Genomic DNA, 25,342 nt, shown 5'->3' with positions numbered 1-25,342 from the left:
CCAATATTCCAATCGAATTACAGATCAAACTAAAAATAACGAAACTAAACGAAAAAAAAAAAAAAAAAAAAAATCGGCATCGACTTGTTTGTCCCATCGCATTCCGTTATACAAGGAAATGAAGAAGCAGACCAACTAGCCCGCTCAGCATCCTTCAGCCAGGATTCCATTCACATTATTAAAGTTTCTTCTTATGATCTGAAATCTGAAATCAAGTGCGTAGGAAAATACGTGGAGTGTATCGTAAAATAAACTAAAATAAATTGAACAATTAATGAAACCGTGGCCCCAAACAACATCAAACAGACCACACCAAGTGAGAATAACGCGATTGCGGCTAGAACTGTGTCACCAATGTGCGAAGATTGCCAAACAACCCTTTCCGTGAAACATATATTAACTAATTGTAAACAATCCCAAGCTACAAGAAAGAGGTATACCATCTTAATCAATAAAAAGTAAGCCTTAAGAGAAAACATTAATGTTAAAAATATAATAAGTTATTTAAAAGACACTGGTTTAAATAAGTTATTGTAACATTAATTGTATTATATTTCAAGTCGCTAATATTCCCTGTGGTTGTAGAGAACAATAAAAAAAAAATCTATCGTTCAGTCGCTGGCGCTATTTTTCCAAATTTCTACTTTACGCATATTGCTGTCGCACTACAACATAATGGTTGATCAACGAGGGAATTGGCAGACTGGCATGGTGTGGAACATGCCCGTGGAAAGAATTAGGTAACAATCAAAATAATTGATGGATTCGACCGTTACTTGATGGAAATTCGTTTTATGTAACAATAAAACACTGAAAACTTTGTTTTCAAAAGTTCCACAAAATTTATTTTAAATTCTTATCAATACAGCTGTTTCGGCTGATTGCCTTTCTAAAGTGAGAAAGGCAATCAGCCGAAACAGCTGTAGTGATAAGAATTTAAAATAAATTTTGTGGTAGTTTTGAAAACAAAGTTTTCAGTGTTTTATTGTTACAACATTCAAAATGCCATCCAATACGTCATAAAGTGGACAGAGACATCTAAAGGGACCTTGACAACATTATTTTGCCTGTGAACCAGATCTTTTATTACTTACTATAAATGTATATTATTATAAATACAAATAAATCCATAAAAATATTCTTATTTTTCTCGGATATGCGTATTTTGTAGCGTATTTGTATCAATTTGTAAAGTTGAAATCTAAATCTACAATTTGTAATTTCCTATTCTTGATTGAATTTTCGATTTCCATTTAGAATATTACAATTTGAAAATTATAATTTTAATTTAAACTTATAAATTCTTTCTCACTGTAGTACAGAAAAAACTATTTAATTCTATCTTAAATATCTCAACTATTTTTAAACAAAAAGCTAACCAGTTTTTGCATCTCTTGTTTCCATTACGACTTTCAATATAATTTGTTTTCTTACCGAGGCGCATTTTTCAATGAGATAACTTGATTTGTCTTCTTGAGATTTGTTCTGGAATTAAGTAAATCCGTGAGTGGGAAAATACAGCGAAAAGTCTCGTGATATGTATTCATTTTTTGTGCTGTTTTGTGGAATGGTGATTCTGAGTGGGTTTTTATAGTGAAGATAATAGGATAAAGTACAAGTGTTTGGAACAGTATTTAGTGCTTACTTTAATATTAGTTTTATATTTTAATCATTTATTTTTTTGTTCATATTTATTACAGGCTTTAAAATTACCACAAAACAATTGGCATATTCATATGTTTGTCGAATCCGAGAATCACTTATTTAAATCTTCACACATTTTTGGGAAACCATTAATTTTACCCCCGAACAATTGAAATAAAAGCTTTTAAAATATCAATTTGTTGAGGAAATGTATACTCCATTTTGGACAAAAAGATTGAGATGACAGCTTTAATTATTACGGTACACATGCCGTCCCAAATAATCCCAGAGCACCACTCTACATGGCCTCTACGAAAATAGGAATATTTCTTCCCGTCGCGACATCGCTGATCGTTTCCTTGCAGCAACGTGACACCACAATGAGTTTAGACGCTGACAAATGGTAAGTGCGATTCTGTTTCGAATTGATAATAATTTATGAGTTATGCCAATCGATTTTTTTATTATTTACAATAATATATTTCATTTCATTGTTTACTACTTATATCATACTATATCATATTATTTTTATATATTCCTGTTAATACTAATAGGGTATAAGGCTCACCCTGAGTTGTAAAGCGAGTCAAGAGGAAGATAAGGTGATTGACGATAATTAAACAATATTGCAATAAGCAAAATTTTATTTTCATTTGAAGTTGAGCGAATTAAACAAACTTTAGCGATAAGGTACAAAAAAAGTGAAAAGAGACAAATCGTTTACATTCATATAGGTTTATTATCAAGCTTTGGATGGTTACAGTGTTTTCAATTTTAACAGAATAGTATAACCCAGTTCTTGACAAGTCATGGAGAAGGTACATAATGCCAAATTTAGTTTTTCAGAACAATTCAAAGGTGGTCAATTCGAATCAAATCTAGGGTTCGCGGTCGACACTTCAAGATTTCAATATTAATCTCATTTTGGAAATCTTCTTCTTCTTCTTCATGCGCTCTCTATTCATCGGAAGTAATCCACCACCAGCTGGAATTTTTCTCCATCTTATGCTAATCATATATCTGTGCCCTCATTGATCAACTGCAGAGTTTTACTTATTCTTTCTACAGATATGGCCAAATAAGCTGCAGTTCTTTGATTATCGTTGTTAATAGTTCCTTATCTTTATCGATTCTTTTCAATTATTTGATAGGTTCTCGATCCATGGTATTTTTAATAACCGCCGGTACAACCACATCTCAAAAGAATCCAGACGTGACATAATTCTTGGATTTAGCGTCCATCCCTTATCTCCGTACAATAGTGTAGCATTTAATAGTACAAAAAATTTTTGTTAAAATCCTTTATAAAAGGTATATAAATTAAAAACCCCAAACGGGCTATGTCATGAAGACAAAACGTTTTCGGAATCCATATTCCATCATCAGTGTCCTAAAAAGTATATAACCACTTAATATTAATACAAAATGTGGTTAATACTTACTAGGTGTACATGTTTTGAGCCACTAAATATCAGGGTAAAAACCCGTTAAAAGTTATATGTTACAATTTAGTTTACATTATTTAGTCTTATATTTTAGGATGTTAAAGTTACCAGTGGATATGATAACATGGCAACGTACGACTCCACATGAAGTTGCTGGTCCTGAGACGAAGTGTCTACGAGGACTTGATCATATAGTTCGTCCCAAACCCTTCTTTCAGTGCGTCATAGTTGATCGAATTCTCTCTAACACATTAAGCTAGAAGTGACAGAAAAAAACGTGAGTCTGTGATTATTATACATAGAACTTAGAAAATTATTTGTCGTTAAGCTAATTCTACTTACGGGTGTATAATTGGTTGGAGTTTAGAATACGCTAAATAGATATCCAATCAATGATGCGCATAAATATAATTTGACGCAGAAGGTCTCGATCGTGACAGTACTTTCACAACGTCAACTGATAAAATAATTGTCATTCCAGGTTAGTATTATCAGACATTTTACAGTGAAAATTTAATTTTGTATTTATTGTCATAAAAATATTTTAAATATGGGATACATCGAGAAAGAACAAAGACTAATATTAAAATTATTAAATTATTTTCAATTAGAAAAAGAGGGATTACGATCCTGCAACTGTCAAATTGAACTAAAATGACATGCAATAATTCTCGACATTCTTAAAATCCTATATTATGTCAGAATTAGTGACGCACTGAAAGAAGGGTTTGGGACAGACTGTAGCAACTGATTTGAATGACAAAATTGACATGTTAGGACGGAAGTCTCAACAAAGCAGTCAGTGTAACTTAATGTCTGTGTCTAAATATGACAGAAGCCAGCAATATTTGAAAATTGAATAAGTTAAAGTTAAAATAATATAACAGTAGCAACCGTCAATGTTGTAGTTTTAAATTGTGAATTTGTCCTGAATTTATGTTAAGAACATGGAGAAAAGTGTTTTATTGATTAATGTATGTGGAATGAATTGTGGTGAAGAATTATGTGGGTACTGATAGGCAACCAACCATACACAGGTCTAATAAATAGGTGTGAAATCAGGATTCTAATAAAAGGCCCTTTATGTTTTGCAACATTTGGTACCTGGAAAATGCAAAATAGACATATGTGGAAAGTTGGATGCTTGAGATTTTATTGTTGATGGGTGAAATAGGAAATAATATTTTTGAAAATGCTACTAAGTGAATACAATAAAATACTTTTGTAATGTGGTGTTCAAGTGGTATATAACTTATAACTTGAGCATAGAAGGCCCTGTACGTTAAAAAACAACATTTGGTACCTGGTTAATATAAAAGAATTCTTAAGTTACAAGTTCATGAACATAAATAACTGATTATGTGTTATCGGATAAAGTTGATTAGTTATTTTTTTATGTTAACAACTATATGAGACGAACAGAAATTGATGGTTGAAACGTGGTTTTATAATATGTTGATCATACATTACTCAGCTTATAACTTAAGAAAAAGAGGCCCTATCTGTTATAAAGCAACACCAGGTACATGAGTAATATACAAGGATCAATTATAAGTTCATGAGCTAAAGTGGGTAGATAAAGTTAATAAACTATTGTTGTATATTGACAAGATATTTAAGAACTGCAAAAGTAGAATGTTTATAGGTGGCTCTGTTAAAATTAAGTAAAAAGAGAGAATGAGTAATTTTAAAAAAGTTGTGAGAAGAGGAAAGACTCTACAGGAGGCTGGGGTCTCCAGAGATCCGAAACCAAATCCTGTGGGAGCTATATGGGTAAGTAAAATAAGATGAGGGATGGAAAAGGATAGGTACACTCAACTTATAACTTAAGGAGAAAAGGCCCTATCTGTTATAAAGCAACACTAGGTACATGAGAAATATAAAAAGGATAAGTTATAAGTTCATGAGCTTGACTTGGGTAGAAAAAGTTGATAGACTATTGGTATATATTGACCAGATGTGTAAGGACTGCAAAAGTAGAATGGTTGTGGTAACTCTGTTAAATTTAAGTAAAAAGAAAAGTGTGATGTTTTAAAATGTTGCGAGGATAGGAAGTTGTGAGAAGATTAGTTGTGTCGAAAAGAAGCAAAGAAAACATTAGATATAGGGGTCAGACCTGAAATTTAGGTTAAATAGAAAGGAGTGGGGAAAGATAGAGAGTTTAATGTATTGAAAAGTGGTTGTGGAGTGAACTAAGTAAGATGAATAGTTGACGAACGAATAATGATAAATGTATATTATATTGTAGAAGTAAATTAAGGATGTGGGTTATGAGAATAATTGGAGATGGAGTGGAAGGAAGTCTCAATTGAATGAGACATGGCGATTAACACAATTTGGACTTTTTTATTTTTGGTCTTCGTCTTCGTATGTCTTCGTATAGGGCTAGTTTGAGAAAGTTTTTTTGGGGGATATTGTGGATAAGTGATACGTCTTCTGGGAAATTCGGGGTGTGGTTATGTTCTTTTAGATGTTGAGAGAAGGTGGAGGTGTTTTCTCTTTTTGTGTGCTCTAGAGAGCGTGAAGACAATGATCTACATGTTCTTCCTATGTAGGTGGCATCACAATCTGAACATTTTAGTCTATAAACACCACTACGGTTCAGATAATTGATGGGATCTTTAGAATTACGTATCAGATACAGATCTGTATCTGCGTCGGCCTTGTAGACTATCAGGAATTGCGTTCCTTTGAATATGTTAGCAGGAAAAAGGAGACATATCTACGAGAGAAGAGAGCATTTGACTATAGCCATAAAAAAGAAAAGAAAAGCTCAATGAAAAGATGAAAAGAGGAGTGAAACAGCACGGAAGATATTGCCCAGCGCAATAAGATGCTGATCCTGAGCCTAAGGTACTGGGTGAACTGTGGTCATAGGCGACTGGATTATTTCCTGACGCAAGTGCTTACAGGACGTGGGTATTTTGAGGGCGTATCTTTATAGGTTCAGAAAGACATATACAGACAAATGCCTATACTGTATGTATATACTTCGAAACTTACTCACACAATGCTGAAATGTAGTAGATGGGCAGTGGGGATAAAGAAAATGTATAGAGAAATAGGTATGAACCCTGTGACTGTGAGAGAGATGATCGTGAAGATGATGGGAAGTAAGGAGGGATGGAATAGTATACATAATTACATTCGAGCAGTTATTAAAAAGAAAGATGAAGAGAAACACCAGCCGGACCAACGACAGACATAAGATCTAGATAAGAGAAGGTAGTGTACCGAAAGGGTCGTCAGCCTTTCAGCGGCCATTCCACTTTCAGAGTACGGTACGTGCGAGAGTCAACTGCGCACAATTGAGAGAGGTTAGTTTTTAGTTGGTAAGCAGGATAACAGGAAGGCTTACGTTTGCAGAATCTTCTTCTAGGGGGAAATGGGATCGGATGTACTCCTCTACCCTGAATCCAACACACGCCAGCCATTCCTAGGCATGTGTTAACCTGGAACGGTTTTTATAAAATTTCCACCCTTAGAAAAAAAAAAGAAGCTATTCAGAGGTACTGTAGCCCATTCTATTCAATAACAATTTCCTTCATGGAAAATCGATTTTAATTCTTCTTCCAAAGGTTTTAAGGTACTGAAAGAAGCACAAGTAAATCAACGTTTATGTGACTTTCTTTCTTTCTTTAAAAAAAACTATGTGACAATGGCTTGATAGAATGAGATCATAATTATCACTATCTTCTTAAGTTGATGACCGTATTGAACCTTATTCTAGATGTTTTCTTTTATTTTTATGTGTTTTCTTCTACTGGTTCTTTATTTCATGTTTGAGGTTTTAAAAAACGATATTGCCTGCTGTACCGTCTATACAAATCGGAACACATTTATTTATTAATAGTGGTTTTGAATTTAACAATGTATTTTACAAGTAAAAGCTTACTTTTTATAAACTATAATAAATTACCTACTACCAATTCTGAGACTACTATCCTAGCGCCAGGAGCGAATGGTCGCATCGTAACGCTCTACTCATTTTACCTATATCAGTTGCATTGCTATGTGGGGTTGTACTGTGACAAAACTACTGGTACTGGTTCTGTATTCTCCGTTCATATATTGTTGAGAGCACGAAATGTGCCTCAAACTCATAAAACAGTCGTAAACCATAGGCGTTCCTGGGTGTTTATAGTGTTTATTCATTAAGTAATAATATAATATTTTTTAATACTGTTATATATATATATATATATATATATATATATATATATATATATAATATTAATAATATTTTAATACTAATATATTTAGCAAACAACAATTAAAACTTTCACGGCTAATGTTATGTAATTATATTATATTAATAAAAATAAGAATTTAACCATTAACAATTTTGTAAATAAGAATATCTTATCTTTTTGGATATTTCAATACTAATCTTCGCGTTTAATCACTTTACTAGAAAACCTGGAATTCATATCCGAAGGTACTATTCGTTGCAAGATAATTAGGATGGAATTACCCAGATTTTTAATAATATAATGGGTATGCTTTGGCCACGTGCCTCGTTTGTTCAGTTTATATTCGAAACTTAACTTAAAAGGGCAAAGTTATTACGAACGAAAACAATTTTTTTGTTTAGTACGTTTTTGATCGCATGTAATTTACGGCTCGTCGGTGTGTCCGCGTCTACGGCAGTAATTAGCGTCTCGAATATTTCTTTTGCGAATTATATGCAGTGAGTGAGTGATTTTTTATTCCATATACCTACGAACATATACGTACCTTTCGCTCGTGCTCGTTTTGTTGGATTGTTTGTGATGGCTTCATCATCAACATCATCAAGTTTTACACCGGTACTGCTGCGTACAGTCAGTAAGTCTGTCTATTCACCAAGAGAGAAGACTATTGTCCTGAATGTTCACGATGCTCTGGTTTCTCAGAATCCCACAAACACTGTTCGCAACATAGTCGAAAGTTGTGCCAACATGACTGACGTAGGAGAGTCAACTATATATAGGTTCCTATCAGAAAGAAAAAAACACGGTATAGCTAACCCAAACACAAACGAACACTTAAAGAGAGGGAAAAAGCCTATTGAAATTGATGAATTTGCCAAAAATGGTATTCGAAGGAAAATTCATGGATTTTTTTTCAAAAAAGAAATACCAAACCTAAACAAAATTTTACAAGAAGTTAGAGACGACCCGGATTTGCCTCATATCGGACGAACTAAATTGTGGCAAGTTTTAAAAGAATTGAATTTCCAGTGGGAGAAATCAGACCGAAAATCACTTTTGATTGACCGGGAGGAGATAATATGTTGGAGAAGATATTATCTAAGATCCATACGAAAATTCCGGGCTGAAGGAAGGCCCATCTTCTACCAGGATAAAACGTGGATAAACTCAGGTCATACTCTAAAAAAAAATTGGTCAGATAAAAATATATTAAGCTCCAGGCAAGCCTTTATGGAAGGTTGGTCTACTGGTATCTCCCCACCTTCTGGTAAAGGCAGTAGATTAATAATTTCTCACATTGGTAGTGAAAAAGGATTTGTTAAGCATGGTTTGTTGGAATTTCAGTCCAAAAGCACAAAAGACTATCACGACGAGATGACAGCTGATGTTTTCGAAGAGTATTTTGAGCAGATGATTGAACACATACCACCAAATTCAATTATAGTATTAGATAATGCACCTTATCATTCACGACTAGTAGAAAGACTTCCAACGACTACGTGGAAGAAACAGGATATTCTTGACTAGCTGCGAAATAAGTATCTGCCTTACGAAGATGGAATGGTAAAAGCAGAACTTCTAAAAATTGCCCGGCAACACAAATCTAAGTTCAAGGAATACGTAGTTGACAAAATGGCGGAAAGGCGAAACATTACAGTCCTTAGACTTCCACCCTACCACTGCGAAATAAATCCAATTGAACTCATTTGGGCACAAATGAAAAGTTATGTGGCTAGAAAAAATACGTTATATAAAATACAAGCTGTGCGTGAATTGTTATACGAGTCTTTACAACATATTACAGAACAAAACTGGAAAGATGCAGTAAGGCATGTAATAGAAGAACAAAAAATGTGGGATCTTGATAACTGCGACCGTAGAGACACAACCGCTAATTATTAACACTCAAGATGACTCGGATTCCGAAGTTGATCCTATTTATTTTGAATTTGAATAGTTTTCTAATCGTAATTATATAAGGTAAGTAATAGTTGTAATCGTAATGTATTAAAGGGGAAAGGCGCAAAATGTCGCCTGTCAAAATGTTCAATGTGTTTTAAATGTATCCTTTTTTTTTTCAAATCCTGAGAAAACTAAACAGCATTTTTGAAAAATTTAAAGGCAGAATGAAATATTTTTTAGAATAAAAAAAAGTTTATTTTGCATGCAATATTTTCAATTAAAAATTATACTATATTTTCTCTTTTATTTTCACCCCTGTTACATATCATATTAAAATAAACATTGTAGAAGTTTTCAGGGACTTTCTGCCCTGAGTAATAATGTAGTCTTTCATTCTGCGTTTAAATTGTTCAAAAATATTTATTAGTTTTCTCCGGATTCGAAAATAATGGATATATTTAAAACACATTTGAAATTTTGCCTTATTTTTTCCTTAATTAAATAAATGTATCTTTTACAAATGGCAAGAAACTTTTTATTTTTGGAAAAAATCAATAAGTTTTATTAAAAAATACAATTTACATAAGTACAATTTAAAAAATATATTTATTTAGTTCAAATAAATGTTTCAATCATATACTCTACGACACTGGTCGTTCATCTCTAACCATTCAAAACACCCCCGTAATAGGATTATAAGGTATTGTATTCCTTCATATATAAGGTGGGTTAGTCGAAAACGTCTTAAACCGTCAGTTTTAGGTTGGTTTTTACTATTATATCGTATTACCTATCCTCTCTGTATTTCAGTTTTCTAATTAGGGTTAAACTTGTAGTGAGCTATCAACAAATTGTGAACCGTGTATAGGTAATTATAAGAATTAATTGAAGTGTGTCAATGACTGCACAGATCTGCATCTCAGTAGAAACTACCGAAATACAGTTTAAAATCTGCTTCCTCAATACAGTTTGAGAACTTTTATTTTATTTTTAATTTCAAGCAAAGAAAGACATAGGTCCAAAGTATCCCACGTTTTCAGTATTTAAATTTTTATGTATTTTCGATCACGTTCTATTGCTAAAATTTTGTTCTACAGAGCTAACTGTGATATACTTTATTTTTTCGACACCTCTGTACAATTATGCATATTTATAAAGATAATATGGGAAATAAGACGTATTTTATAAACCAACATAATAGGTATATAATATGAAATAGTGTATAGAACAAAATAATAACAATATAAAATTGTGTTTCAAACATTTGAAAGAAGGAAATCAATTTCGGAGAACTTATTTTGTCAAAGAGTATTTGTAGCTGCGCTATTTCTGTATATTTCAATTTCAAATTTAATGTAAGTACAGTTCCTGTTTACGTTTTAAAATAACTTGCTTTTAAAAATAGACTAATTTGGTAAAAACTAAAATATTATTTTCTCGATTAAAAAGTTTTATTGCTTTAGCTTTATTTCCATTTAGCGTTCACAATTTCTTACGATAGTTTTTTTCAATTAAATACCTAGTAAAACATAGCGAACCCTAACGGAGTTTTGGCATATAATGTAATAAAAGTAATCTCAAATGAGGAGATTCTTTAAGGAGATCATTTCAGTGCCACGTATATTTTGCTTTCTTGACTATAGTTGACCATATTTTTTTTTCTTTGCTTGTTATTCCCATTTTCGTAATCCCAGTTCTTTAAAATCCTAGTTAATACCATCAATCCATATCTTTCTGGGCATACGTCTTGGTAGTTATCTTTTTGTTTAATTTTTCTTTAATTACTGTTTTTGTATTTCTCTTCTTATCCATCCTTTCTACTTGTACCAACCAACTCAGTCGTTTACTTCGTATTTCTTTTGTGATAGTCAATCTATTAAATACTCTATTTATTTCGTGGTTCAGTCTTATAAGCCATTCCCCATTCTCTTGTATAGGTTCCTATATTTTCCTTAAATTTTTTTCCCATCTAAGAAGTTGTTCTTCTTGTTCACTAGTCAATGTCCATGTTTCTGATCCATACGTTACTACGGGTCTTATAACTGTTGTGTATATTTTTATTTTTTCTGTTAATAGATACAAATTTTGACTTTATAATATTCTATAGTGTAACATTTCTTCTGCTTCTTTGCTCTCTGTATGCGCGTGAACGTTAATGAGATTTATATCAAAGAACGTTACAATCATTTTCAGAATAGCTATCCTTTCGTTAACGTTGGTAAAACTTTTACCGCATTATTGTATCTTTCACTTATTATGAAACTTCGTGAATTGCCGTGATATATTAGGTATTATCCATATGTCCAGATGCCTTTGTTCTTCAATATCATTTTCTGAAACGCTAAAATATGTATTTTGTAGATTTTCATTTGTTCAATTATGTTTTGTAGTTCTTCTATTTCTCCTGATGTTCTTATATTCCACGTTCAAATTAAATTTGTTCCACTTTTCTTATCGTCTTTTCACGTCATGTTGCTGTCAAATTATGTTGCTGTTACTTACCTGTAAGATAAACGTACCGGGCGGTCGAATAAACCGATCTCTCGGCTATATATCAGAAACTATTCATGTTATTACTTTAGGAGAAAAAATTCCTTAGTATAAGTGGCCAAGAGAACTCGCTGGAAATAACTTTCAAGTTTTTGGGTTAACCGCTAGGGGGCGTAACCTGTGAAGAAAAATTTGAAAACCAGTTTTTTGTGAAATATGCTAAATTATACCAAATGTTAAATAAGTAAACTATAGTTCATCCCAAACACTTCTTTCAGTGCGTCATAGTTGATCGAATTCTCTCTAACGCATTAAGCTAGAAGTAACAGAAAAAAACGTGAGTCTGTGATTATTATACATAGAACTCAGAAAATTATTTATCGTAAAGCTAATTCTACTTACGGATATATAATTGGTTGGAGTTTAGAATACGCTAAATAAATATCCAATCAATGATGCGCATAAATATAATTTGACGCAGATCGTCTCGATCGTAACAGTACTTTCACAATGTCAACTGATAAAATGATAACTGTCATTCCAGGTTAGTATTATCAGACATTTGTGAAAATGTCTGATACAGTGTACATAATGTGTACAGTGAAAATTTAATTTTGTATTTATTGTCATAAAATTTTTTTAAATATGCCGAGATATATCGAGAAACAACAAAGACTAATATTAAAATTATTAAATTATTTTCAATTAGAAAAAGAGAGATTACGATCCTGCAACTGTCAAATTTAACTAAAATGTCATGCAATAATTCTCGACATTCTTAAAATCCTATATGACGTCAAAATTAGTGACGCACTGAAAGAAGGGTTTGGGACAGACTGTAGAAAGAAGCCTAAATTCCGCACAAAGTTGTTCAAGTACTTTTTTTATTTTTTCAAATAAAGGGTGGGGGAGAGTGGGAAAGTATTTGTGGATAAATACCTATAACTTTGGTTTGGATCAACCGATTTTAACGAAATTAGTGTCATTAGAAAGAGTGTGGATGATTTAATTTACATCTACTATAAAAAAATTGCATTTAGTTTTAATTGTCATGGGTAAAGGGTACTTTCAAATAGAAAAAATTAAAATTTGTTTTTCTTCAAAATGTTTAATGGAAACACCTATTTATTGTAAATTATAATGGAACTGGATTAAATTCGTAACAAAATGGCGCAAACCGCGAGTTGATAGCTTGCATCGAACTCGAGATATGAATAAAAACGCATACACATAAGTAAGTATAGTATTGACTTACCCCTTATTTTAACTTAAAATTAAATATGTGAAAGATCATACATATATCTCGAACATTAAAACTTAATGTCCAATTAAATGTTCAAATTGTTTTCCATCATTGTCCACACAAAGATGTAATATTTCGATGGTCGAGTTTGGTACACTAAGTCCTTCAATCTTCTCCACAGATAAAAGTCCAGACATGTTAAGTCTGGAGATCTAGCTGGTTATGAAAATATACTTCGCCTTCCAATCCATTTATTTGGATAACTTGCATACAAAATAATCTCCAACTCGCCTGGAAAAGTGCGCAGGACACCCGCCATGTTGTAATATCATATCTATTCTTGTTTGTAAGGAAATATCTTCCAATAAAACAGGCAACTGATTTTCCAGAAAACCCAAATATGTTTCGCCATTTAAAGTTCTATCAAAGAAATATGGACCTACGATCTTTCCATCAACTATACCACACCAAACATTAAGACTCCATCTACCTTGAACCTGCACCTCATGTATCCAGTGCGGATTTTCTTCAGCCCAATAATGCATATTATGCAGATTAACACCACCCGCACTATTAAACGTAGCCTCGTCTGTCCACAAAATCTTTGACATGATATGCGGTTGATCTTCTAGCAGATCTAACATCCAATTGCAGTAATCCAGCCTTGCATCAAAATCTCTCTCAAATAACTACTGTATTTATTAAATCTTCAAAAAAATCTTATTTTTGTTTAGAATAACAGAAAACTAGCTGTTTAAAATAATCTCACAAAAAGTGAAAATCTTATAGCCCAGTCATATAATTTTTTAACCGGAGGAGTCGCGGCATTTAAATTTTCCACTTTTAAATCTTGACGACGGCGACGGGGAGAAATTTGTGAAATAAAAGACGATTGTATTTCTGAACGTTTTAATAATAAAAAGTTATAATAGAGGCTATAAAAATATTTATTAGTCATCCATAATTGAAGCGGTGGCTAGAATAAGAACCTATAGGTCTATGGGCCCTTCTTCCGGAGAACACAGAATTGAACACTTTATGTTGCTATTTGTCTATCAGTCTACCAATTTTTTCTACGATATTACGGTTTGTTACGTTGGTACAACACTTTTTTTAGTGAAGTGTTGGCACAGCTGAGAAATATTTGTGCCTCTTAATCAACTCTGCTTTGGTGAATTTCTGACAATGTGATTGAGGTTATGCTATATTTTAAATTAAGTTTAAGTGTATTTTAAAGCAAAAAGACCATTGGAAATAAAATGTGGCAAAATTTAAGAGACAGAGTGGACAGGAGCATGTGTCAAAATTTACGAGAAAAACTGTACTGAGTAAGGTATTTTCTGTTGTCTAGAGTAGTGTTGTGTAGAAAAATGTTTTGCAAAAATAACTTCGCAAGACTAAAAGCGTTTATTTGACTCTTTTTATGATAATGGTTCAACAAAAGAACAAGACACTCTTCTAGCAGATTGTATGGCATTAGTGGAGCATAGTGGAGCATCCAGAAAGGTATAGAAAGATAGAACATCCCAAAATTAACAGACAGAATCACTCGAAATACAAGTTTAAAACTTCTGGTTGTGATGTGCCCGTGTGCCGTTCCTTTTTTGTTGACATATATCAAGTAGGAGTGAATCGTGTAAGAATATTACAGAAAAAAATTGTTGGGAAAACTCCACTTGATGAAAAACGTGGAAAACACGGAAACCAAAGGAAAATTTCATCATTATCAGTGGCATTGCAGCTCGTTATGAGCCAAAGCCCTCTTCAGAACAATCTTTCATTCACCCCTGTCTCTGGCAACTCTTCTCCATGCTTTAACTCCAATGGATTTTAGATCATCCTCTATGTTATCTTGATGCCTAAGTTTTGGTCTTCCTCTGGCTCGTCTTCCCACTGGTCCTCTTCGGTCGAAAATTGTTCTGATCATTGCATCTTCATCTCGCCTAATAACATGCCCTATCCATCGAAGGCGTACTAATTTAATACATTTTCCAACGTCAGGTTCCCCAGTTGTAGCGCCTACGCCACAAACCCTGTTCTTGGATTCCTCCATATATTTTCCTTAACACTTCCAAGTGTTAAATAAGTAAACTAGAAAGAGGCCTAAATTCCGTACAAAGTTGTTCAAGTAGTTTTTTTTTATCTTTTCAAATAAAGGGTGGGGGAGAGTGGGAAAGTATTTGTGGATAAATACCTATAACTTTGGTTTGGATCAACCGATTTTAACGAAATGTAGTGTCAGTAGAAAGAGTGTGTATGATTTAATTTATATCTACTATAAAATAATTGCATTTAGTTTTAATTGTCATGAGTAGAGGGTACTTTCGAATAGAAAAAATTAAAATTTGTTTTTCTTCAAAATGTTTAATGTAAACACCTATTTATTGTAAATTATAATGAAACTGGATTAAATTCATAACAAAATGGCGCAAACCGCATGTTGATAGCTTTTGTCAAACTCGAGATATGAATAAAAACGCATAAACATAAGTAAGTATAGCATTGACTCACCCTTTATTATAACTTAAAATTAAATATGTGAAAGATCATACAAATATCTCGATCATTAAAACTTAATGTCCAATTAAATGTTCAAATTGTTTTCCATCGTTGTCCACACAAAGATGTCATCTTTCGCGAGTCAATCTCAGCTGTTGATATACTATTTATTGCGTTTAGAATGCGCTGTTTCATGTCGTCTCGCGTGGTTGGTCGAGTTTGGTACACTAAGTTCTTCAATCGTCCCCACAGATAAAATTCCAGACATGTTAAGTCTGGATATCAAGCTGGCCATGAAAATATACTTCCCCTTCCAATTCATGTATTTGGATAACTTGCATAAAATAATCTCGAACTCGCCTGGAAAAGTGCGCAAGACACCCGTCATGTTGTAATATCATATCTCTTCTTGTTTGTAAGAAAATATCTTCCAATAAAACAGGCAACTGATTTTCCAGAAAATCCAAATATGTTTCGCCATTTAAAGTTCTATCAAAGAAATATGGACCTACGATCTTTCCATCAACTATACCACACCAAACATTAAGACTCCATCTACCTTGAACCTGCACCTCATCTATCCAGTGCGGATTTTCTTCAGCCCAATAATGCATATTATGCAGATTAACACCACCCGCACTATTAAACGTAGCCTCGTCTATCCACAAAATCTTTGACATGATATGCGGTTGTTCTTCTAGCAGATCTAACATCTAATTGCAGTAATCCAACCTTGCACCAAAATCTCTCTCATGTAAAGCGTGGTGGAGAACTACATGATAAGAATGCAGTCTAAAACAGAACAACAAATATTGGTGAAAAAGAAACCACTATATTTACTAAAACTCAAAAAATCTTGAAAAATCCACAATTTTTTCACAAGATAAATCATGCATAAGTATTTTTAAGAAACGGATAAAAGGATAAAAGCGCCGTGTTGCCGTTTTTATAGGAATATTAAAATAACAGTTGAATCTAAAGTTTAAAGGGAATTCCAAGTTTCTGACCTAAAAGTTCACTTTATAATATGAAAAACCAACCTGTGATGTTTTAAAATCCTTAGAACAGTAGTTTTGGGTATGTTTAATTCTATAAAGATTTGCCGACTACTTATATGTGGATTCTGTTGAATTAAAGCAAGAACATTGATTGAATTATCTTCGGTCATACCTCAACTACGTCGTTTAAAATAAGGGCGATGAAGACTACCAGTTTCTCTTAATCTTCTTTCCTTTCTTTGAAATACTTCTTTGCCATAATGTCTCCTGTCAGGATATCCTACAGAATATATACATGAGGCAATAGCGTCATTTTGGTGACATTTGAAATAAACTCCAATCATATCATACAATTCTGTATTTAATATACTCATCACGAATTATTAGTACTGATAATTAATTACTAATATTACCAATATTAATATCTATTGAAAAAACTGAGAATCTTCAATTCGAATTATAATATAACACTTCTTAACAATGTTTTGACTGCTGTCAATAAATAAACAATATGAACTCCCAGTCAAATTCATTGTCGTAGCCTACTTAGTTTCGAAAAAATTATATTTAATCATATGAAATAACAATGGTCAAAATAGGTATCAACATTAAGATTCTTCTGCTATAAAAAAATTTGAAAGTACCTACTGACTTATTTTTTAATTTTATTTATAATACAGGGTGAGTCAATACTATACTTACTTTTGTTTATGCGTTTTTATTCATCTCGAGTTCCACAAAAGCTATTAAGATGGGGTTTGCGCCATTTTGTTTCGAATTTAATCCAGTTCCATTATAACTTACAATAAATAGGTGTTGCCATTAAATATTTTAAAGAAAAACAAATTTTAATTTTTTCTATTCGAAAGTACCCTCTACCTATGACAATTAAAACTAAATGCAATTATTTTATAGTAGATGTAAATTAATTCATCCACACTCTTTCTAATGACACTAATTTAGTTAAAATCGGTTGATCCAAACCAAAGTTATAGGTATTTATCCACAAATACTTTCCCACTCTCCCCCACCCTTTATTTGAAAAAATAAAAAAAAACTTTGTGCAGAATTTAGGCCTCTTTCTAGTTTACTTACTTAAAACTTGGTATAATTGGGCATATTTCCCAAAAAACTGGTTTTCAAAGTTTTCTTCACAGGTTACGCCCCCTAGCGGTTAACCCAGAAACTTGAAAGTTATTTCCAGCGATTTCTCTTTTCCACTTTTACTAATGAATTTTTTCTCTTAAAGTTATAAGATGAATAGTTTCTGATATATAGCCGAGAGATCGGCTTATTGGACCACCCGGTACAATTTATTTTGGAACACACCAATATTTAATTAATTGTCAAAGAAATCAAACTAATGTTTTAATAACTCTTTTTATTATACAATTTGTGGTGGCAGAAATAAATTAAATTATGTAAAGAAAAATTTAATAACGAATAAAAAATGATACAAGTATATTAACGATTCTTTTGAGGTTTCTCCATAACACTAAAATAATATATAAGGTTAGCTCAAACATCTTTAACTTCAGAAAGTTTAATAATGTCTTCATTTAGCAACCCGTCTTAAAAATTTTCTTCATTTTGATCTCTCGCTAGGTTATAGAATGTTGCTGTAGATTGGAACGGTTGAATTTTTTTATTCATTGAATGAATTCATGAAAGAAATTTTCTTTATGAATTGTTTGGTGGACTTCTTAAAAATGGTTTCACTGTATAATCAGAATCTCTAAGAAACAGCCCATTTCTACTGTCTTCATTTAAAATTTTTTTAATTATCAAGATTACGAAAACATTAAATGTCTAAACTAAGTGAAGAAAATAGGAAGAATGCCTACTTTTATAATCTTTTATTAAAAACTATTTATAATATATTCTTAGAATATAGATCACTGTCAGTTTACTTAATCTAAACCTCTTAAAAAGTCTCTACCATTACAAAAATTAAAATGGTCGATTGTGCCTCAAATATTACATTCTCGCACTAAGTTTATAAACATTAAACATCAAACTCTTCGATTTTATTAAAATCTTCTAATACCAGATCCATGTCTATCACCCACAATAAACAACAATTTTTAGGTTATATTTTCGATTTCGCGATAACCTACAACATAGTAACAGACTATAATAAACACAATTTATCTTCTAGATAACTTCTTATTCTGTACTTTATTTTAAAGTTTTTAAACATCACAAATAATAAAATGTATCATATTGTAAAATCTTTATTTTTCTCAGTGTCGATACTGTTTTAACTCATTGAGCCGTTTTATCCAAATATTTCCGCCACTCTAAATAACAGCAACTCATTCACGCTCATTAGCGACGTCATTAGGAAAGCGTTAAAGTTAAGAACATCAGAAAGCGGGGAATCCCAAGAATGTGTTGTTAATGCGTTGAAACCGATATGTACTTACCCGAGTATTATAGTTGCCGAATTCCGCCTGCAACGCCAATCCATTAAGTTCAACAATTTGCTTAAACGAACAAGGTAATTGGTGTTCTATAATCGACCTCCGCAGTTGAAAATACAACAGATGTCGGGATTCGTTGCCGCGAAATCCTCGAAGGGTCGGCAGGAAAAACCGCACCTGGAAAAAAATTGAACGTAAAGGTACTTTCATGTTATTTTTGTGATTCTGTGGTAATGTTAGTTAGTAAGTGTTAGTTTCAAGAGAATCGAATACGTGATTAAGTACAGTTAACAAAATAAACTAAATACTATTAATAATATATAAGTATTTTAAATTAATATTTACGTACAAGTATAAGTACAAGTAGTATTGTGAGGATTTTAGAGATTTGGTATGTTTTACCAGATTTGAGGATAAAATCTCTGTTATTGTTCTGAAGTTATTTTCTTGTGACCTCTTAATGCATTTTACTATCTTTATTGGGAAGTTTATTTTGACGTTTCGGTGTTTCTATTTCGAAAATCGTTCTCAAAATACATTTCTTTCATTTCCGGAATTTCAAAAATTACAGAACGGTTTCCAAAGTGGAAATCAAAACGTCAAAATAAACTTTTTGAAACTAAAGTTTTTAAACTCTTATTAAAATAATATTAGTTTTCAACATACATGTAGTAATAAACTAGATATTTATAGATCAGTGAAGCCGATTTTTTGAAGTTTAGTGGGCGTATTGTACCCTAGGTGAAACAAATAAGAGGCCAAAAAATAAGGTAAACATAAAAATTCTCCTGGCCGAAAAATAATCATTTTTTACTTATACGTCCTTTTTATATCATAATTATATAAGACATAGTTTTTGTAATATACACTTGAGTGCAAAATAATCGACTCAAAATTATTTTGCGTAAGTACGTCTCCTGTATCAATCTAAAGAGTGTAAATTTAAAAATATTTAGTGTAAAATAATTAACCTCATTATTGAGTTTTAAAAAAGTTTTGTTTTTTGATGACTCGGATGACGTATTACAAATAAATAATGCAACACGTAGAGAGGGGTTCAGAATTTGACTCTATTGAAATCGACAAGCACCGACTTATTTCGGTTAACATCGTATGCATCAATTTCCATAGCAACCCACTAATACATTTGTCACTTAAGTTCGCAACTGCATTACAAATGGATACCACATCCGTCAAAGCAGCTCAAGCAGTAGCATTATTGAGAGAAGGCCTGAGCCAGACGGCCGTGGCAAATCGACTAAATTTAAGCCAATCTGCTGTGTCCCGAGTGTATCGTCGTTACCAAGATACTGGTGATTATGTTCGCCAACAAGGAGGAGGCCGTAAACAAATAACAACGGAGAAAAATGATCGATTTCTTGTATCGAAATCCCTGAGAAATCGACATTTGACTGGTGCTAATCTCAAAGAAGAGCTTAGAGAGGTCCGAGGTGTGATTACCAGCGTTTGGAGAGTCAGGACACTGAACGCAGCCAACCTGACACCAAAAAGGGTAGCTACGGGTCCCAAGCTAACTGCAGCACAGAAGCAAAGGCAATTAGAATTGGGACGACTATCAAGGTATTATTCTCCGACGAAAGAGAGATCTTCCTACATGGCAACGACAAGAGGCGTCGAGTCTATAGAAGGCCAGGGGAGCAATGAGAGTCAATGATGTATACGAGAAATTCTTCGTATGGAGGCGGTTCTTGTATTTTTTGAGCAGGTATTTCCATGGATGGGAAAACCGAGTTAGTTTTTGTGTCTGGTGGAGGACGTGGAGCAAGTTTAAAGGTGAATCGTTACATCAGAGACATTTTGGAGGAACATAGGGTTCCATACGCGGGATTTATTGGTGATGCCTTTATTCTAATGAACGATAATGCACGATGACATACCGTAGGAGTCACCATCACCTATCTGACTGAGATCGGTAGACCTACAATAAATTAGCCTGCTTTGAGGCCGGATATAAATTCAATAGAGCATGTTTGGGATGAGCTTAAACGAAGGGTCCGGGACATAAATCATGCACCAAGGAGCATAATGGAATTGAGAGCTGCACTTAATGATGAATGGAAAGCAATGCCTCAAGTCAAGAGTTTATTAGAAAAGTCATCCTATCCATACGAAATCGATTGGAAAGTGTAATTAGGAGTAGGGGTGGTAATGTCAAATACTGAAAAATGAAGAAATTCATTTTGTAATTGATGATTTTTCTGTTCATAACGTCTTTCTTGCGTTACTTTCAATAATGAATATTTAGGATTATGTTCAATAATAAAGTTATTGTTTGCATATTACATCTTTTTGTTTTCATACTTCTTACACTGAAACGAAGGTATAATCTCAAATATCGCTTTTGAGTCCACTGATTGTTTCACACTCTAGTATATATATTTTGAAGACATTAGTTGGACTTTTCGGTTTGAGTCGGAATCAGTTCGATCTGGCTGAGGAAGTAGAGATACTGAAATAACTGTTTATATCGTTCTATTGTTTCCGATTTAGACGCATTGGCTTGTACTGAAGAAATTCCAAGACAGACAAGACATGTATTTTGGGGAGTACCAAAGCATATTAATTTAAGCTCTGCCTACCATCTTCAATATTATGAAAGGAAATGACGTCCTATCACCCTCTAAAAGTGGCGGCCGTAGTGCAGTGGCTATGTTACTGGCTTAACAAGCTAGAGGGTGAAGCAGGAAAAGCATATTCTTTGAAGATAATTGAACAAAAACTGACAAATATCTGCTTTTGAAAGAGTTGAACATTGTGTCGGTAGGAGATAAGAAATTTAAATTAAAGGACTGTATTCTTTTTCATAGCGTAAATTTATTAAGAAGTGGCTCAACTACTTGAAACAAGTGTCCTGTACAAAAAAATATCGATAAACATGGCTAAAAAGAGAGAAGACTGGAAATTATATTTTCAGAGATTAATAAGTACATGTGAACAGAGTGATATTAACTAGGCTTCAATTTTGAAATTTTAAATCCTTTACACTAGAAGAATATTACTAATTTTTTTTAAAACGATGACCTACAATTGCTTGAACACCTTTGTCCATTTTGTCTATTGGCCTCTACCATTGAGAGCACTTATATAAAATATCTTACCCAATTTATACTACCCTTTTCTTAGTCCATCTCAAGACATCAAATAAGAAATATATCAAACTGTTCTATAAGGGTATACTTACCCGCATAAATAATGTAACAGGTGTACCCTGCTGTAATTCTTCTTGAAAAATTTTGGAAATACGTGTATCGGATGGTAGAAATACGAAATCTCCAGAAATCAAAGCAGATAACCCGAACATAAAGTTTTCTTCGATGTGTTCCTTCTGGATGATCAACTGCAAGAAATAAAAAAAATTAATATATATATATATATATATATATATATATATATATATATATATATATATATATATATATATATATATATATATATATAAATACGTTGGAATTATCAGGTAAAGTGGTCTCTAATAAAAAATCTTTGTTTTTTCTAAGAAACTCAATATTTCGATATTTATTTGATAGCTTCATCAGGAGTAAACTGTAAATAATTTGAACATTACAATAAATGGCATAAAAATACATTTAAAAACACTCACAGAAATTAAAAGACGTCACAAATAAAAACTAACATTGAAGTATTTAAAATATTGAAAAATATGATGAAGAATATTGAGTTTGTTAGAAAAAGCAAAGATTTTATATTAGAGACCACTTTACCTGATAATTCCAACGTATTTATAAATTATTTTTTGGTCGAAATAATCACTTCTAATATATATACAATGATATAAACTAACAAACAAAACAATTTATTTATGCTGATAATAAATTAAAATAAAGCGCTGGCAGCTCGGAAAAGAACCTTCAGTGCAATCAAAGAAAAACTGACAAATGCTCTAGAAGACTTAGCACTATACTATGAAAAAATCAACTAAAATAAAACAAAATGGAGAGAACAACCACATCTCTCTGCATCTCTGTCTTAGTATTATATTTTGACGCCGCGGAATTTGGAGTACAGTGTGGACAAACTCTGCTTACGAAGAAAATATCGACGTAGCACTCAATGAAACAATTTGTATAATATCAGCAAGCCTGAAACCGATACCCATCGAAGAGACCTACCTCATAATTGAAATGGCTCCACCACCCACCCGAACACAGGTCACGCCAGAGGTAGAACGAAAGAAGCAAGAGACAGATCGCTGACACCCCTTGTAGGACTACCAAACTCAACCAAGGCGACTAAGTTTTCAAAAAAACTTTCTAAAAAATGAAGATCCTTTCCCGAAGCATATGAAACATACCGTACAAACCTATGACAAGCATCAGCTACCAAAGCACATTTTGCTCCTTCAGAGGAAATGTCAGCTGGACACAAATGACCTTACCCGACGTGTCTCCACAAATGGAGAGCGCTAAAGAGAATAAAAACTGGCACCTCATGTGCTAGTAGCCTGAGAAAGTGGGAATTACAAGATGTCGATACCTGAGACTGAGGTGCGGCTCAGTTACCACCTCCTAACATGCACAAATATGTGGGACCACATATCAAGACTTAATTTTAACAAATGACAGGGTCATCTATGTGGTCAAACATTGGAAATGTAGGATTTACGGAAAATTGGTTCACTACAGCATATTCAACATACACGCTCCAACTGAAGATAAAACAGAATTAGAAACAGAAACATAACATTAAGATTATTTTGGGAGATATCAATGCAAAACTCGGAAGATAGCTTATGTGCCGTCCCATCATAGCATGTAGGACCTCCAGGAAGAGAGTAATGATAATGGAATTAAAGTGGTAAACCTTACAACTTCTTTAAACATGCTAGTAGTGAGCACATATCAACCTACAGTCAAATAGACAATGTAATAATATATACTGGGCACGGATAATGGAAGTTTTTCAGGTGCTAAGAGCTAGCGGGCACTACTGCGACTCCTGCCAGAACCAGAATTGCGGCTGGTCGGATCCGACCAATTTTGCATAGGTTCTAATGAGACAACGTGCACGTAGCCGTTGCAGCCAGCTGGCGGGATAAGCCACATTTCATCGGTACGACTAGTTACAACTTCACAAAACTGTAGATGAGGTAATATCTAGGTAACAGCAAGTACAAAGAAATTAATGGTTTGACGAGGAAGGTAAGCACATTACTAAAACCAAAAATAAAAAAATAAATCAAGGATAAAGAAACAGGTAAAGACGGAAATAAAAATGAGTATATAAAAACAGTCTTTTATTTTGCAAGACGTTTTCATTGTTGAAATAAAAAAATATTTCGACCCACCAAACATAGAAAACTTCTCATTTGATTTACATTTTTTAATTAACCCCTACAATATAACCGATCGATATGCAACGCCATACTGTCTAATAGGGTATTTTTCTCGATTACACTACAGGGGTGGGAAACTTGGATATTAAGTGATATTCATCGAAGCTTGTGAGATGCGGTTTATAATAATGGTAGATGCGAGCGTAACGGGAGTGATCGTATTATAAATTGGGTCAACGGGGAACTGTGGACAATTAAATAAGTGTAAAGTTAAATTAAAACGAAGCTACACAACGGATGGCATAATATGTTTTAATTTATATGACACAAAATGAGACACAGTAATACCAAAATGGAGGAATTTAGAATTATTATTAAAAAATACAAATAAAATCATATTTAAAATAGCAATGCCATTTTTAATAAAATTTACTAAAATGAAATGATTCATAACCCTTTATTGATACCGATTCGAGAACGGGAAGTTTAACGAATTTCTCCTCCTATGCCATATATTTGGCCATTTAATTCAACAAAGCTATAACAGAAAAGATTTAATCTTTTACACATTTCGTATAGCCCAGAGGACAGAAAACGATGCTATTAAATCGTTTTCGTTCATGGCCGCCAACGCAGGTGGCACCTCTGTACGCTAACCACTACAGTGGTCAAGTTTTAGGAGACATTCGTTGGACTTTTCGAGTTCGAATTTGTACCAGCCCAAGTGTGATGAGGCAGGGATATGTTGAAATGATTCATAACACTTTATTGATACCGATTCGAGCACGGAAATTTTAACGAATTTGTCCTCCTACTAGGCCATATATATATATATATATATATATATATATATATATATATATATATATATATATATATATATATATATATATATATATATTTAATATAAAATTAGTATTTCTTGGGTTTAGGTTAAATAAAATATATATTACATGTGGAACTAGATTTTATTTTCCATAGTAATCAACTTTTCGGCAGAAAACCCTTGCCTTTGTCAAGATTCAAAATGTAAAACTGGACACAGACATTAATGACTGACGTCAGTCATTGGGGTTTAGGTTAAATAAGTAATATCAATCATAATATTTTAACTGTGTTATTAATGCGATGTCAGGTGATATCCGGATTTTGTAAACCCATGTGGTTTACAAAAGAAACATGGTCATCACG

General features: G+C 32.8%; 1 protein-coding gene across 4 annotated transcripts in view; it reads right to left on the bottom strand.

Annotated features, from left to right (window-relative positions):
- The window catches only part of LOC140432397 (FERM and PDZ domain-containing protein 2-like), a 778,164-nt gene that overhangs the window by 26,525 nt on the left and 726,297 nt on the right, over nucleotides 1–25,342 (bottom strand). For all 4 annotated transcript variants that reach the window (XM_072520269.1, XM_072520270.1, XM_072520271.1 and 1 more), the window contains 2 exons: nucleotides 22,040–22,195; nucleotides 18,841–19,014 (listed from right to left, as the gene is read on the bottom strand). In XM_072520269.1, the coding sequence (XP_072376370.1) occupies nucleotides 18,841–19,014; nucleotides 22,040–22,195 (330 nt within the window). The remainder of the gene's footprint in view (nucleotides 1–18,840; nucleotides 19,015–22,039; nucleotides 22,196–25,342) is intronic.

The sequence above is a fragment of the Diabrotica undecimpunctata genome, chromosome 1 (genome assembly GCF_040954645.1).
Source record: "Diabrotica undecimpunctata isolate CICGRU chromosome 1, icDiaUnde3, whole genome shotgun sequence".
NCBI lineage: Eukaryota > Metazoa > Arthropoda > Insecta > Coleoptera > Chrysomelidae > Diabrotica > Diabrotica undecimpunctata.
This window is presented reverse-complemented; position numbering and strand designations above follow the sequence as displayed.